Here is a 17,695-nt window from a genome sequence, read left to right as displayed (position 1 = left end):
GGGGGGAAAAAAGAGAAACAACTGTAATAATCTGAACAATAAAGATTTAATTATTTAAAGAAAAAATAAAAAATAAATAAAAAAAATAAAGTGTACAAACATACATGTAACAGGAATCCCCGAGAAGGAGAAGGGTGGAAGAAAAGGACTGAAAAATTATTTGAACAAATGATGGCCAACAACTTTCCAGGTCTGATGTTGAGCATTAATCTGCCAAATCCAAGAAGCTCAAAGAGCCAAAGTATGGAAAACACAAAGAGATCGATACCTCAATACATCATAATCAAGCTGCTGAAAGCCAAAGAAACAAACCATCTGGAAAGCAGAAGGGCACAATGACCCATCGTGTAGAGGAACGACAATAATCAAAGGCAGACTTTCAGCAGGAACAGTGGCATCCGGAAGACATTGGGATGACACCGAATAGTGAAGGAAAAAGACCTGTTAACACACTATGCTTCAAAAATGAACATTCTCAGAAGAACAAAGACTGAGAATTTGTTGCCAGCAGACCTGCCCTACGAGAGATATTACATGAAAGCCTTGAAGCTGAAAGGATTGACTGATATCAAACGATAACACCAATCCACAGGAAGAAAATAATAAATCTATGAGTAAAGATAGAAGAGTGTGTAAAATGCTTTTTCTCATTTCTTCTCTTAAGTCCTTTAAAAGACAAAAGATTGTGAAAAGAAATAATTACTGCAGTGTATTGTTATGCATAGGTTATAAAATATACAACCGCAGCAACACAGGGGGAAAGGCAAAGAGAACAGTCTGGAGCCAACTGTTTAATTCCTTGGAATTAAGTTTTATTCTGAAGTAGACTGCGTTAAGATGAACACTATAATACCTCGAGCAGACTAAGAAATAACTAAGAAAAAAGTGAAAATTTCTATAGAGGAATCAAAATGGCACACTTATTTGTTTCACACAATGAAGTTAGGCAGTTCAGGGGAAGAAGACCCAAACCGATGAGAAAGAGAGGAAACAAATTGCAAAATGGCAGATGTACAAGGCAGATATGTCAGAGTCTATAACAGACCAACACCCGACCATATGCTATGTAGACGGACAGACTTTAGATTGACAGACACAAACAGCTTAAAGCAAAGCATGGAAAAAGCTACGCCATGTCAACAGGAGCCATGAGAGTGGCAGTAAACAGGACTGTGGTGTCGACATGAGGACAGGGAACTAGATCAATGAAGACAATTAAAAGTCCTTTTATTTTCATTTGACTTTTGATAAAGGTTTCAACACAAAGCAGTCAAGGGAGTGACACAATTAGATATCTATAGGAACTTAAGAATCTTACCTCACACCTTACAAAAACATTAGTATGGGATTGGGCCAGAGACCTAAACTATAAAACTTCTAAGAAAAAAAGTAGGAAAAAAATCTTTGTGACCCTGTATTAGGCAAAGAGTTCTTATGATACAACACAAAAAACATAAGCCATAAAATAATAAAATGAACTTCATTAAAATTAAAAACATTAACACTTCAAAAGACCAATAAGAAGATGAAAAGACACATACAGACTGGGAGAAAATATTTATAAATGATGTATCTGATAAAGGACTTGTCTCCAAAATAAAGAACTCTTACAACTCAATAAGACAAACTAAAAAAATGAGCAAAAGGCTTAAGTAAACAATTCATCAAAGAAAACATGAATGGCTAAAAAGCCCATGAAAAAGTGATCAACATAAAAACATTAGGGAAATGCAAATTAAAACTATGAAATACCACTACACACCCACGAGAACGGCTGTAATCCAAAGGACAGATAACATAATATTATTTCATCAATGCTCTGGTCATTCAGAGCATGCCCTCGCCTCACTCCTCTCTCTGCAGTCTCTCTCCCACTATCTCTGCATACACTTGGTACAGGCACGTGGTATAGGGAGTGGTGGGGATTGGAGGGTGCTTGCTCTGTTGAAAAGGGCAGACAGCTCATCCTGAGATACTTGAAGCCTATGGGAAGGGAGACCCAGTGGCCACAGCTCTACCGATCTTCCAAGAGGAGCTGGGTTGTAAATTTTAAATGTAAAATCACCCTAATTTTTAAAGCCTAGGAAAAAAAAAAGAAAAAATATTTGTGAGGAAACTGGAACTTCAAACACTACTGGAGGGAACATAAAATGGTACAGACATTTTAGGAAACACTTTGTAAGTTTCCTAAAAAAGTTAAACATGATTTGCCATATAACCAAATATTCCTCTCCTAGGAATCAACTCAAAAGAAATGAAAGCACAGGTCCACACAAGACTGTTCGTAACAGAGTAGACCGGAAACAATCCCACTGTCCCTCAATGGTGACTGGGTAAGCAGATGTGGTGTATGTATACAGTGGAAAACCATTCAGTATTAAAATATTGATAGAGGCTATAACGCAGATGACCCTCAAAAACATTATGCTAAGTAAAAGAAACTAGATGCAAATATTACGTTTTTATATATACAGCATGTATATAATGTTATAAATACTGTACATATGAAATTATATAACTGAATACTGATCTTATATAGGCGCACACACATGCATACATATATATAGTGTGACTGTATTTATATGAAATATCCAGAAAAGGCAAATTTGCGAGTGAAAGCAGACCAGCGGCTGTCAGGGGCTGGGGGCAAGGGCTGCACAATGGCTGTAGGATTTTTCCAGGTGATGGGAGTTTCTAAAACTGGATTATGGCAGAGCTCTAAAAATGTACTAAAATTGTTAAATTGTACATTCACAATGGAAAAGCAAATAGCAACTTTTATGGATAAAGACTTCAATAAAGCTGTTTCTAAAAAGCCATGGTATTCACTCTAATACAAAGAACTGACTCAGTTTAATTGAAAACATTACAAACCTACCAATTAAATTTGTTCCATTTAAGCACCATTAAACATTTGGGGAAAAAGCTCAGAGAAAAATTCTAGCTAATATATTATTACGAAATCTGCTTGGATAATCTAGCCAATTGCTTCAAGAAATAGGCCACGCTAACACGTCAATTAGTGTAATCTGAGCAGCAACAGCCCGGGCTGAACTGATAAGAAGACAATACCTTCTACCTCTGAAAGCGAGTTTTCACTTTGATTTCACCTGTAGGTTCCTGACTTTGATACACAGACGGAAGAAAACTCAACATACAAATAATACTTTTAAATGCAGTAAAACAAATTTGCAAATAATTTTTTTTGAAATAGTACAAATAAAGAGGATATAATGCAGGACTGAATTTTAGAGTTGCACCGACGACGTGACATCTATGAGTTTTATGTTTTCACTGAACCAGGTAGGTACATGCATTTCATTGAAAGAAATCTCTGACTCAAACACTAAAAAGCTTTCTGTGCAAAACCCCCATTGTCTGCAGTTATGATATTTTGCTGTTTGCTATTCCATCCCAGGAACAATGCAGTTACTGTGCTGAGTTATTGTTCCTCTCTTCATGCGACATACAACACGGCACTCACCCTGCTTTCTTCCAGGCTATCGAATGGACCTGGTGGATCGTCCAGACAAAGAAACTCTCTCACCGCCAGGCTTTTCAAAGGGAAAAGAAAATTAGCTGGGGTACAAGTAAATTTACCAAAGACTGCAAAAAGCAAGTTACTTTGGAGCTATACAGTGTTTTAAGCAAGTTGGCTACTGATATACCAAAATAAACGAGCTGGGTTATGTGGCTTCATGCAAGTAGCCAAATATAAACATAAAATACTAGAGGCCCAGTGCACAAAATTTGTGCACTTGCGGGGGGAGGGGTCCCTCAGCCTGGCCTGCACCCTCTCACAGTATGGGAGCCCTCGGGGGATGTCCGACTGATGGCCATCAGTCGGACATCCTTAGCGCTGCCGTGAAGGTGGGAGAGGCTTCTGCCACCACCGCTGTACTCGCCAGCCTTGAGCCCAGCTTCTGGCTGAGCGGCACTCCCCCCGTGGGAGCACACTGACCACCAGGGGGCAGCTCCTGCATTGAGTTTCTGCCCCCTGGTGGTCAGTGTGTGTCACAGTGACAGGTCAATTTGCATATTAGCCTTTTATTATATAGGATATAGAAGATGCAGAGCTTTTAAACTATTTTCTAAGATCTTATGAACATACATAGAGATGGAGAATTTATGCTACTTAAAAACTACAGGACATAAAACATAATTCGGAATAACACTAAAGGGACCAGTCTAAGTGGTGAATAGATTAGAGATGATATCTTTTCAAAGGAATGTCAGCTTGAAGTAGTCTAAAAACAGCACTATCCTGTTATGGAGAAATACTATTTCTAACTGATACTCCATTTGTTTCTTTTTTAGGAGATACATTTAAAGTAACATCTAAAGTATTTATTCTGAAGTTAAGAATTTTCTTGCAATCTTTTTTGTTATACTACTTTACTTAAAATATTTTTTCTTAAAGAGTTCAAGGGGAAAGTTCTGACCATGCCATTGCTGAATTACCATAACTTTTGAAATAATGAAATATGGTATTGTTATGTTTATACTCTGGAATTATCAGAAATAGGTTAAGAGTGTAGGAAATTAAGCTCCCTTTTTACAAAAACAGTCCACTTTTGCCGAACCGGTTTGGCTCAGTGGATAGAGCGTCGGCTTGCGGACTCAAGGGTCCCAGGTTCGATTCCGGTCAAGGGCATGTATCTTGGTTGCGGGCACATCCCCACTGGGGGGCGTGCAGGAGGCAGCTGATCGATCTCTCTCATCGATGTTTCTAACTCTCTATCCCTCTCTCTTCTTCTCTGTAAAAAATCCATAAAATAAAAAAAAAAAAGTCCACTTTCTAAAAGCAACTTTGGACAGACACAACTCTGTGCATGTTAAAACATAAATGTGGATATTTACCTTTTAAGGCATAAGGGACAGGAATGCAATTTCTAATGCACTTTATAAAGGAGACGCTGACCTTTGCTGAAAAGGGAATGGGGACTTTGAGTCCAGTTCAGGCCAGATAGGTTGATGACGACAGGGGATGGCCATGAAGAGAAAAATGGAATTTTTAGTGAAATGTTCCCTAAGAAAAATAACCTGAATTAATATAGAGGAGCAGTGTCAAGAAAGCAATCCAGATCTGAAAGAAGAGCACATTTCTGGGCTGTAAAATCTTGACAATATAAGTAATAAAACAAACACACAGTCAAGGACACAGAGGAAACTGGAGTACCCATACCCAGGGAAGAACAGAGGCAGAAGGGATCCTAATGTGGTGGAGCGTTAAGCATCCATGGCTTGCTTTTCATCCCTTTAACGTGTTCGGCCAAGAAACTCCTCCCGAAATGGGGACTATTCCGTCCTATGTTTGAACCGCTGAAACTTATCCCTTCCCTGAGCTGGGACTTTCCTCCTGGCAGCTTCTATTCATGAGTCAGCTCTGCTTTTTGGAACCACTCAAGATAAATCTAAGTCCTTCTTCATATGATAACCCTAAAATATGTCAACAATGTTATATTTCCTCTAGCCTCACGTCTTCTCCACGAAGCAATACTGATACACTAACATTTCCTTTCCTTTTCATATCACAAACTTAATTGACTACTTAAAGCTTACAGGGTCTCTGCATTCATGAAGCCATTTTTTCCAGATTTACTGAGGTATAATTACAAATGCACACATTTAACATGTACAACTTGATTTGATATATGCATACGCTGTGAACGGCAATCAAGCTAATTAACATTTACATTATCTCACATTCTCAAAGTACGTTGTACACACAGGGCAACATATTCAATTTTATTTAATTTTCACAGCAATCATGTACAGTGAGGATGGGCACTATTTCCAATTTTACAAACGACACCAAAGTCTAGAGAGGTAAAATGACTCCTCAAGGTCAGCACAGCCTGGTAGAGGCAGCTCTTAAATCTCTTCGAAGTATAAACATGTGCCTTTTTCTACCTTTCAATTCTCTTCCCTTCTATTTTGGTTCATTTGGATTCTCTCCCCTTGCCAGGCACCTCCCTCACCACACTCAACCTGCCTGTGCCCCTCGCTGATCGAGGTTTCTGGAACACTGCTGGTGATCTGATAGCACAGAGAACAGGACCACCTTCGTTCTTTTGGTTTGGATGTTATACTTCCCACCTACCCATTATTTATATTGGAAAACCATCTATTAGGCAGAAATGAGCTACAGGAAATAAATTATCTCGAGATTGAGAAGTCAAAAGTTTGGATGAAACCCTGAGATAATGTCTTTTAATATTGAAAAGCAAAGTGCTGAGCAGTGTGGGGAAGGGCCTTTTAAATACTTTCCGTGTTTGACAACCTAACATGAGACATTATTTTTTCATGGGCTTAGACCCTGGATGCCCTCATCCTTTAGTAACAGTTTTATGTTCACAAATTACTCTAATCACTGGAAAGCTGCTGCTGGAAAAGAAAATGTGAGTAAGGGAACTCATGTCTCTTTTTATACCTTTAGTTTATAGTAGCCATTCAGCCACAATCAGCAGTGATGCCAACAGGGACTTGGCTATAGGAATCTGTTTTTGGAGAGGCTTTTCCATTTCATTCTCCTTCCTAAAAATCCTCATGACCTAGGGCTCAGCAGAGCTCTACTCAGATGAAACCCAATGGACTCTCTAAGTGTTTTTTTTTAAACATCGCCTGAGGATATGTTTATTGATATTTTAGAGAGAAAAAGGAAGAAGGAAAGGAGAGAGGGAGGGAGGGAGGGAGGAAGGAAGGAAACACTCCAAACAACTGAGCCACCCGGCCAGGGCTATGGGGCTAAGTTTTTTTCCAGTATAGTTCTGAGTTCTATTCCATGCCCTGCTTTCTTTAATCTGCAGCATTAAGGATGAAATTTAAACTGGTTTTGCAACTCTGACTTACAAAACACTTTTCAGTGGCTCATATATATTCCTTCTGCTTCAAAGGCCTGGGAGAGGCGCGTCGTACTCCCCAGCTGGGCCTGCCAAGCAGAGGGACAGGCGCTCCCGGAGACGGTGCTGGAGGAACGAGTTCCTCCTCAGAAGTCCCGATGCCCTTCTCCCTGGAGAAGGAGCCCTCGCCCTGCGTGCTGACTGACTGGAGAAGCTTTAGACCTGACAGGTGTCTGACTGCCACATGCCCGGTTCTGCTCAGTGACTTCCCATATGTTATCAACATGTCCTTTATAAATAAATGAAGTGAGTTCAAATCAAATATACCAGAGTCTATGTTATCATAGAGTCTATGGCTTAAACAGAAGTCATTTTATTTATTTTTAATAGAAGTCATTAAAAAAAAGGTCTTATACTTTTTAAAAAAATTTCCCACTGACAAGTTCAACTCCATCCCTAATCTCTCTCCTGTATTCAATCCTTTACACCAGTGGTTCTCAGCCTGTGGGTTGCGACCCCTTTGGCGGTCGAACGACCCTTTCACAGGGGTCGCCTAAGACCATCCTGCATATCAGATATTTACATTACGATTCATCACAGTAGCAACATTACAGTTATGAAGTAGCAACGAAAATAATTTTATGGTTGGGTCACAACATGAGGAACTGTGTTTAAAGGGCCAGAAGGTTGAGAACCACTGCTTTACACTGTGCTTCTGTTGGACCTGATGATGAAGTAAAGCACCAGGCCAGGAGAGAAAGTGCCTGACTGAGGCAATACCCCACACCTGGAACTAAAGGTGAGGCAAGCTCAGCAATTTCCAGTCCCTTTTTGTTACCTAGAGCAGCGGTCGCCAACCGGTGGGTGGTGAGGTCCGAAAGGTTGGCGACCGCTGACCGAGAACCGCCTTAGGACTAGGAAACCGGAGATAAATCAGGACCAGTGCTGCCTCACCTGGCCTGAAGAGGAGCCACAGGTGACCTCCTTCCGCCTGTCTTTATCATCCCGGCAAATGTGCCTTAACTTAAACTCTTCCTCTGATCCTCTTAAAGTTTTACTGTATTTTCAAACTTCTTAAAAAACTGCTCCATCCAGTGAACCTTCTCCTTCTATTTACTGCTTTATTTTCCTTTTTTCTTTCATAGGTATGAATCAGTTTACATTTTACAATTATAAAAAAGACCAGTCATTTAATAGCCAAATGTGCTCTTTATCTTAAATATTATACTTTAAAAGGAAAAAACACCCTTAAAGCTAATGCTGACAATTCATTAAGAGGTCAATTAAAAATTAGGTAGAAAAATGTACTAAAAATACTAGATACTAATTCTGTCAAAACAAGATTAGGCACCAAAGGTCACTGCATGCAAGTATTATTGAGGGATTTCAGACAGAAATATCATTTCCCATTATTCTCCACCAGTTAAAAGAAATATTTTAAAAAAATGACATTAAATGCCACCCTGAGGGTAGGCATCGGGATTGGGGATCGAGCTGGTGACAGTGGGGGTCACAGTGTGGGAGCTGGCTTGTGGGTGTGGAGCTCATGTTTGGCTTCCCGTGGGGGCCTAGTTCAGACCGTGATGATCTCACCTAGTTACTTTAGCCCATGTGTGCCCAATGCTCAGCCTTATTCCTTCTAATCCAGAACAGTACTTCAAACCCCAATGTTACTTCAAACCTGGCTGAAACCCACCCAACCTCCTCCAGCAAGAGGGAGCACAGCCAAGATCTTGGTGTGGCATAAAGCCCCACAGGTGGTCAGGAAAGCCAGGCCCTGAGGAAGTGGAGTTTTTACTGGGCGCTGAAGGATGTATAGGCGTTGTCTAGGCCAGGAGTGTGAGACATTGCCTCTCCAGGGAGGCCCTAAGGGACAATGGAGCAAGGTGACTGTGCTGACGGACAGAGGATGACAACAAAACACGAAGTCAGAAAGACAGGCAGGGAGGCAAGGAGCAGGATGAGGTAAACTGCATTAGAAAAAATCACTGTGCTGCCAACGGGCACGGGAGTCCGAGTGGATGAGAGAGACCAGGCGAAAAGTTCCACAATAAGCAACGGGAGGTAACAACACTCATCAATAACTCGGGGTTGATGGAGGGATGTGGGGAGCAGGCAGAGTTGAGTGGAATTTAAAACATAAAGGAAGGGATAAGGGGCGCTGGGTAGACAGCTGCTGGTTTTTGGGGGGAATTCTGGAGAGTCAGCTGTTGAGTCTGTTTTTGGTTCAGGTCACTGTGAGATACCGGTTGTCAAGGAGCAATGGCATGTGGGCCTGAGAGGGGTCTGGCTGGCAGTTCCTTTCTTAAGGAAAGCGAGGGTGGCGGGCAGAGGCCTCAGGCGGCCATCACGCTTGGGCAGCAACATTAAGCAGCACAATGTGTATTACGTGTAATAGGTGATATAAAAAACTGAGAAAAAGGGGTGAACAAAGTGAGACAGGATGGCTTTGTTTCCCATCCTATGTGACAAACTTTTAGAGTTACAGACACAGGTATCTGTATATGCTATCGCTGCCTTGCAAATGCTCTCTACTTTTTTTTCAAAATAGTTTTAATTTACTTGATAATTTAAGTTCCAAAATTAGATACCCAGCTGGTGCTAAATTACAAAGCAATTTTCTTGTAAATATATTGAGAAGCAAAAAACCCATATAGACCCTTTCTCTCCCTTTATAATGGTTCTTGGTATTTTTGATTGACCTTCTATATAAATTAACTCAATTTCACAATTTTCATATTTTTACATTACTTTGAAAAAACATAAAATATATTACCCTCAAAATTATATAGTGTCATATTAGCCAAAAATGTGAAGGCCACTTTGTTTAAATGATTGCTAAAATACTAAAAACTAAATATCAAGTTAGCAGTTGAGTGGTCTGAATAGACGATATGCTGAATTTTTAACTTTGCTGACTTGTAAAAGTGTTAATACAAATCAAACACCAAATAGTCCTTACTGAAAAAAAGCAAGAAAATTCCAGGCAGTGTTTGTTAGTGGACAAGTAATTATGCCTGTTTTATAGATTTTGTTCCCTTGCGTTAACTATGGTCCTAGACTTATTCTTCGGTTTTAACTAGTTGTTGAAATGCATTTATAACCTCTTATTTCAGTTTGTTACATACCAGTGCGCAATGTCCTTGTGAGCTATTAAATTTTGAAGAAATGCTTGCAATCCTAACTTTCTATCTTCTAAAAAGTCGGCATTGTAATTATCTTTAAACCAGCGTTTTGGTGGAAGTGCTAATCGAAAGCCTGGAAACATCTCTTTTAACTGAAAAAGAAGAAAAAAGAACATACATTGTTCAACTTTGTTATACCAAGTCTACAAATCTCTACTGTTGACTAGGTACAACTGCTCATGAAATAAGCTTAAAATAGAAGAACTGAATCCAGCAAAGCTTTCTGCACCTTGTTTTGCTTCTTGACTTCTCCCAGGTGTGTACACACAGGAGTTACAGTTGCTCCACCTCCTTGTCAACACTTACATTGTTTGTCTTTTCAATGGTGGCCATTCTAGTGGGTGTGAAGTAGCTTTCACCTTGGCTTTAATTTGGATGGCTCTGTTGACAAATGGTGCTTATTTGCATCTGCATATCTTCTTTGGGGAATTATCTATTAAACACTTTAGACCCTTCACTTTTTAGAAAAAAAATTAGTTATTTGTATTTTTGTTAAATTGTAAGAGTTCTTTTTATACTCCAGATATAAGTCCTTTCTCATATGTATGACAAATATTTTCTCCCAGATTGTGACCCATTTTAACACTCTTCACAGAGCATATATTTAAAATTTTAATGTTATTGAATTCACCCACTTTTGTCTTTTATGGGTCATGCTTTTTTAGATCCTAAGAAATCTTTGCTCACTCGAAGGTTGCAAGGATATTCTTGTATGTTTTCTCCTGGATATTTATAGTTTTAGCTTCTACATTTTGGTTTATGATCCATTTTGCATGTTTGGCTTAAATTTTACTTTCTTAGGGAGAGATTTTTCCAACCTGCTAAGCTGTGTTAGATTTGCCTTTATACACTCTGTTCAAGTAACTAACTGTGTAACAAGTCACCTCAAAACACAGTGACTTAGAGAACCATTTATGAGGCCATGGGCTCCTGTGGGCGCAGTGAGGCTGGCTTATCTCCGTTCCACAACGAGCTGGGAACTCAGCTGGAAGATCTGAAGGTGGGAGCTGGAATCACCTGAAGTTCACGCCCACATGTGTAGAAAATGATGCTGGCTGCTGGCTGAGACCTTAGCTGTGGTATCAGCCACAACCTTAACATGGAATGTCTTGGACTTTCTCACAGCATAGAGGCTGGGCTTCAAGGGGGAACATCCAGGACAGGAAGTCAAGATGAAGCTGTGTACTCTGTCTGACCTGGCCCAGACAGGAAGCATCAGTGCCTCTGTCCTTTATTGGCTGAGTAGCCCAAGGTCACCCAGGTTCAAGGGGGAGGGGATATAGATTCAACCCTTTGATGGTCAGTGGCAAGATTCTGGAAGAGCATATGAGACTGAAAGCATTGCTGTGAACATTTTTAGAAAAGACAACCTACTACAAATTCAAAAATCACCACCTTATTTTTAAATGACATTTATCACAATGTAAATAACGTTTATTTAATTTTGAACTCTCCTAGACTAGTGATTCTAAACCTTGGCTGCACAATGGAATCACCCAAGGAGCTGTGAAAGGTATTAATGACTACGTCCTACCTCTGACAGGTTTGCATTTAATTAGCTGGGGTGTGGCCTGGGAACTAATTTTAAGAAGCCTTCCAGGGAAGTCCAAAGGGGCCGGATCCGGCCCGTTTGAAATGAATAAAACTAAAAAAAAAAAGACCGTACCCTTTTATGTAATGATGTTTACTTTGAATTTATATTAGTTCACACAAACACTCCATCCATGCTTTTGTTCCGGCCCTCTGGTCCAGTTTAAGAACCCATTGTGGCCCTCGAGTCGAAAAGTTTGCCCACCCCTGGCCTAGTCTCATCACAGGAGCACTTTCAGTTGCGCTTCCTTGTGCTGGTGGCAGAGGAGAAAGTCCGAGATGCCAGCAGCAGGCCTGGGCTCCCTGGCTGGGCTGCTGTCGGGCAGGCACAGGGCTGGAGAGTGGCTCCCGGAGCTAAGCACCACCTCTGGCTGACAACCAGCAAGGGCGCAGGGACCTCAGCCTTATAACCCCGAGAAAGAGAACTCTGCCAACAGCCCGAATGAGCCTGGAAGCTGATTCTTTCCCGGAGCCTCCAGATAAGAGTCCAGTGGAGCCAAGAGCTTAATACTGACCATGTCTGAGCCTCAGCAGCTGACCCAGCTGAGCCCACTCAAATCACACCAGATAATGAACAGGTGCATCTTAATTGTATTTGTGCTAATAAGGTTAAGATTTTCACATTTTTAGTTTTTGTTTTCAAAAAAGAAAGTCATGTGTAGAGATGGGACTTCAGGCTATTAAAGTGAAATGAAACGGTATTTTCTTAGGAACTAGCAAAGGGTTGTCTTCATTTAAATAATTCACAAGGAAGAAAAAACACAAATATAACAGATGAATTGTGTGAAACAGATAATAATTCAAAACTGAAAAGCTGGTTTTAGATTTGTTAAGTACTTACTTTATCATTAAGCCTGGAGAAGTCCGTGTATCTTCTGAAAACTACCCAGCTTTCTTCCGGGTTTTTCTTTACTTGTATCTTATATACCTACAATAGGGGAGGGTTAAAGATATGTGTAAAGATATTTAAAAATTCAAATATCTAAAAAACTTTTACTCGACAATCTAGGTCCTAACAATTACTATGTAAAAAATATCAGAAATAATTTAAAACCTGAAATGTACAAATATTTGATGTAGGCACAAAAAGCAAGATTTTTTTCTTAAGAAACAAGACTTTGATAAATCTGTGACAAAATGCCTTTTTTGGGGCACACTAATAATAAATGAACTTATCAGTTTCCATAATATATTTTATGCCACATATTTTAAACTAATAAAAAGAGTAACTCGTGCCTAAAAAAAGCTATGAAACACAGCCACTCTTGTCTTATACAATCAAATTAATTTTTAAACTCAACACTACAAGGCAAAATTTTGAAATAAACTTGATGTTTTAATCTTCAGAGCTGAAATACAAGCTAAAAAATATCCACATTAGATAAAAGTTTACATTTCTATAATTATGCACAATTATCTAGGCTATTGAATAGAAAAACTTGTTTGAAGCATGTCACTATTTTAAAAAGCTTACAATAAGAATGACTAGATTCTATCTTTTTAAATATATTTCTTTGTTGATTTCAGAGAGGAAGGGAAAGGGAGAGATAGAAACACCAATGATGAGAGAGAATCATTGATCGGCTGCCTCCTGCACACTCCCCACTGGGGATCGAGCCCGCAACCCAGGCATGTGCCCTTGGCCGGAATCGAACCCGGGACCCTTCAGTCCTCAGGGTGACGCTCTATCCACTGAGCCAAGCCGGCTAGGGCTAGATTCTATTTTTCATAAGTATAATTTTAGAGTTTATTATGAGGAAGTACTTTTTATAACAGAATCTCAAGGAAAATGTGGTAGTTTCTGGTACAGTATTCTGGGCTAAGCTATGAAGACGACAGCATCTGCCAAATGACGGACACTCTTCTAACAGGTAACTTGTCCTGAAGTCGGCTGTGCAATAACTTCCCACTGTGGCTCTGAAGCTGCACTTCAGCTGCGAGGCTACTGGCCACCTAAACGTGGCCAGTCCACGTGGACAGTGCTGACTGTACAGGGACGGCACACCAACCTTAGTCTCCCCCCTTACAGACAGACGTCTTTCAGCTTTTAAGGGGAGGACATAAGGGTGACAGATGAATCCTTTAACTTTGAAGTAAAACACAAGTGATTTATCTGTGTAACATATAAAAGTGAGGACCCTTTAAAGTGTCCAGAAAGTCCTGATCTGAGATAATCATAAGGGGGATCAAAGGTCATAGTGCCTGGCACTCAACAGGTTCTCAAAAAATATTAAATGAACCACTAAACGAACAGGACTAATCCTGTATCTGCTGTTACCCCTTCCTCTTTGAGGTCTTGAAAGACTATGTGCCACTGCCATAAATTTGCCTGGGAACTTGCATTTTCACACACATCACCTCGATGAGTCAATGTGAGGATTTGAACCACCAGTTTATTATAATTTTGAAAATCACTCTAAAAAAGGTCAGGCCCGGACGGCTTGGCTCAGTGGTTGAACATCAACCTAATGAAGCAGGAGTTCATGGTTTGATTCCCAGTCAGGACACATACCCTGGTTGCGGGTTCGATCCTTAGTGTGGGACGTGCAGGAGGCAGCTGATCAATGATTCTCTCTCATCATTGATGTTTCTATCTCTCCCTCTCTGAAATCAATAAAAATATATTAAAAATTTTTTTAAAAAAACGTCAGGTTCATGAAGATTTCTCAACACATCATCACTCTTACGATAATTTAACTGTAAAGATTGTCTCTTCATAAATTTTCTGAATGTTTTTTTTCTTGCAGGTCTTCTGTACCAGTGGTTCTCAACCTTCTGGCCCTTTAAATACAGTTCCTCATGTTGTGACCCAACCATAAAATTATTTTTGTTGCTACTTCATAACTGTAATGTTGCTACTGTTATGAATCATAATGTAAATATCTGATATGCAGGATGGTCTTAGGCGACCCCTGTGAAAGGGTCGTTTGACCGCCAAAGGGGTCGTGACCCACAGGTTGAGAACCGCTGTGTACTGCTGTAAATCTGCAGGATGAAATGGCATAAACATATAAACTCGACCTCAAAGAAATACAAGAGAAAGAACAGGCTATTTCAACTGATATGTGAATTTGCAAAGTTGCTGTATACATAACCACATAAGCCGGAAAAATACAAACTAGCAAAGAACCAAAAAAAAGAAAAAGCAAAAGCAATTGAGAACATCCAACATCCATACCTACACATAAATCTAACCAAAAGATGTCAGACCTCTGCCCTGAAAACTACAGAACGTCATTATAAAAAACAAATGACTAAGTAAAGGACTCAGTTCACAGATTCAAACGCAGTACTGTAAAGGTGTCAGTTTTGCCAGGTTGGTCTGGGTTCGACCCAATCCCAATGCCAAGGGTCCGGAGCAGCCACAGTCCTGCAGCACACCACAGCTAGAGCACGAGGGCTGCCAGCAGCAAGGCCTACCAAGAAGCTTTAACACTCAGGACTGGGGAATTGGCAAAGGAGGGGAAAACGGAACCCGGAAACAGACCCACACTTTTACGGTCATCTGATCTGTGTCATAAGCAACATGCAAATGCAGAGGAGAAAGAGTGGTCTTCTCAATAAAAGCCTGCTCACTGGAACGCACACGGAGAAAGGAAGGCCTTGACCCTGCCCCACACCATGGAAAACACTTAATTCCAGATGGTTTTCAGATCTAAGTATGAAAGGCCCAACAATAAAGCTTTCAGAAGAAAACATAGGACATTGTCCAGAGGGAGTAGGCAGATTTTAAAAAGTGCTGACCATATAAGAAAAGGTTCATAAACTGGACTACATTAAAAGAACGAACCTTTATTTATCAAATGCATCACTAAGGGAGTGAAAAGGCAAAGCAGAGAGTGAGATGATATGATACATGTTCTGAAAAAAGACTTATGTCTCAAATGCATAGAAAACTATGCATAGATAAAGTGGAAAAGATCTTGAACAGACTCTTCACAAAAGAGAATACCCAAATGGCCAAAAATGCCTTCGATTTAATTAGTCATTAAGAAATGCAAATTTAGACCACAAGGTGATATCACTCTACCCACTGGAATCGCCAACATGAAAAAGATGGAAAGCACCCTATGTTGGGAAGGTGTGGAGTAGCTGGAACTTCATACACAGCCTACGAGTGTAAATTAGTACAACCTTTCTGGTACATTGTCCGTATCTTCTAAAGTTGGGTATATGGTCCAGCAATTTCATTCCTCGGCTGATATCAAACAGAAATGCATCTATGAGTTTACTGAGTGACAAGTACTAAAAGGTTCATAGCAGTAGTACTTCCAAGAGCCTCAAACTGGAAATTATCCAAGTGCCCTGCCACCGGAGGATGGATGAACATTCACGTAAAGGAATAGTATCAGTAATAAAAATGTGCTACCTAGGGTTACATGCAAGGTCAAGGAGGAGTCTCACAAACACAATGCTGAAGAAACACACCCAAAAGTACGCGCTCCACGATTCCACTTTCGCAAGGTACAGATGTGGGCAACATTAATGGAGCCTGTCAGCAAAGAGGGTGCTGCCTGGAGGAGAGCCTGGTGGTGGTTCTGGATGCTAGTTACGCTCTTTCTTGACCTGTGTGCTAGTCTCACACATATGTCTGGTTTGTGCCAATTCATTCAAGTAAAACAAAAGTTTACTACAATGACAGAATTTGGAGTGTAAAAACCACGTGAATTTCATCTTTAGGAAATTACAAGTACATACTAACGTCAATCAATTTAACATAAGTGTAGAATAAGGTGAGTCTGTCTTTCACTTTCTACGGGTGTGCAGCAAAGGTCAATACTCACAGTGAATTTCGCTCTTTCTTCCATCACTTCATAACCCAGAATAGTAGGGGTAGAAGGCCTATCTTCCAAATTCGCTGTTTCGGGATTCTGCTCTTCACTTTCTCTTGGTCTAGTGCAAGAATCGGCATTTGTAAACTTAGTCCGAAGGAGGGGGCTGCTACAGACGGATGAGGCGCTATCCCTTTGACCAGGTGCACTGGTCTGTTTCCTGGTTCCTGTATTTGAGTCTTCCAACTGGCCTTTGGAAGAGTTTGAGCTTGTTGAGAGGCTCCCCAAAGAGGAACTTCTTTGGTTTCTGCTGGTTGTGAAGCTGGAAGCAGAACTCCCTATGGGCATGGGAACTGGGACGTAAGGAGTTGCCATCTTCTTCGGGGCTTTGCAACAAATCTGCACACTGCTGAGCCCAAGCACTTAGAGAACAACTGATGTGCAATCCATTATCTTCTTCTTGGGAATTTGCTATCTAAACATGAGAAGAACATATTGAAAGACTGTTTTAACCTGCAGCATTATCCAAAAGAAAACACAATGTTCATATCCATTTCTCTTAATTTTGTGACACTTTATTACTTTATTTGGAATGAAAACAGGCCCCAAATCTCTTCTTTTAACTGCAAAATGTCATCTCTAAGGACTCTCATTTGCAAGGCAAAGAAAGCACAACTACTCCACACCCTTTTCCCCCCACTCTATTTCTTGGTGACAGATTTTTGCAATGTTTATTTCAACCTTCCTGAGGCTTTATTTTCGGCTGACAGTCCTGACCGTACTATACAGGGCACAGGGAGGGAAGGTAAATGATTCCCATCACCTTTTGACTTAATTAGCGAAATTCTAAAAAACCACCCAAAGGAATTAAGTGAGCCAGAAGCTCAGACGCTACAAATAGCAACTGCTCTTAAAGGAACAGGTCATCAAGTCCTGGATCGAATGCATCTGAAAAAACACCACCAACTTGGTCAAATGAAATAATCAGACAAGCCCCAATGAACATGAAGCTTGTCGCCACCAAGATGAAATGACTCCAAGTTTGAATGTTCTCCCTCCTTTCCAGATGCCCACGGATTCCGCCATGCCGCAAGCCGGGGCACAGACAGCGGTGCACAGCGCAAACTCTAACTTCGCTGTCAGCAGACCTCGCTGATCTTATCTCAGAATAATTTCATAACAACCCGAGGAAAAGGGTTGCCACTAAGATGGTAAATAAGCAGCTGAGAGCCAGTCCCACTGCAGACCAGCGACCGGACAGCGGCGGGGCTGCCCATCCGACGGCAACCGGCAACCGCAGCTGCGA

General features: G+C 40.6%; 1 protein-coding gene across 5 annotated transcripts in view; it reads right to left on the bottom strand.

The window, feature by feature from the left end:
* SNX16 (sorting nexin 16) overlaps positions 1–16,932 on the bottom strand; it is a 23,301-nt gene extending 6,369 nt beyond the window's left edge. The window contains exons 1-4 of one of the 5 annotated variants that reach the window (XM_005878177.2): positions 16,402–16,918; positions 12,459–12,545; positions 9,971–10,119; positions 3,485–3,554 (exon numbers count right to left, since the gene is read on the bottom strand). In XM_005878177.2, coding sequence (XP_005878239.1) covers positions 3,485–3,554; positions 9,971–10,119; positions 12,459–12,545; positions 16,402–16,764 — 669 coding nt within the window. In that variant the 5' untranslated portion in view covers positions 16,765–16,918. Of the gene's footprint in view, positions 1–3,484; positions 3,555–9,970; positions 10,120–12,458; positions 12,546–16,401 lie in introns of all 5 variants that reach the window. The other 4 variants (XM_014549372.1, XM_014549373.1, XM_014549371.1 and 1 more) reach the window with 4 other exon arrangements.
* Between the last annotated feature and the right edge of the window lie 763 nt (positions 16,933–17,695).

This window comes from Myotis brandtii, unplaced genomic scaffold, assembly GCF_000412655.1.
Source record: "Myotis brandtii unplaced genomic scaffold, ASM41265v1 scaffold55, whole genome shotgun sequence".
NCBI lineage: Eukaryota > Metazoa > Chordata > Mammalia > Chiroptera > Vespertilionidae > Myotis > Myotis brandtii.
This window is presented reverse-complemented; position numbering and strand designations above follow the sequence as displayed.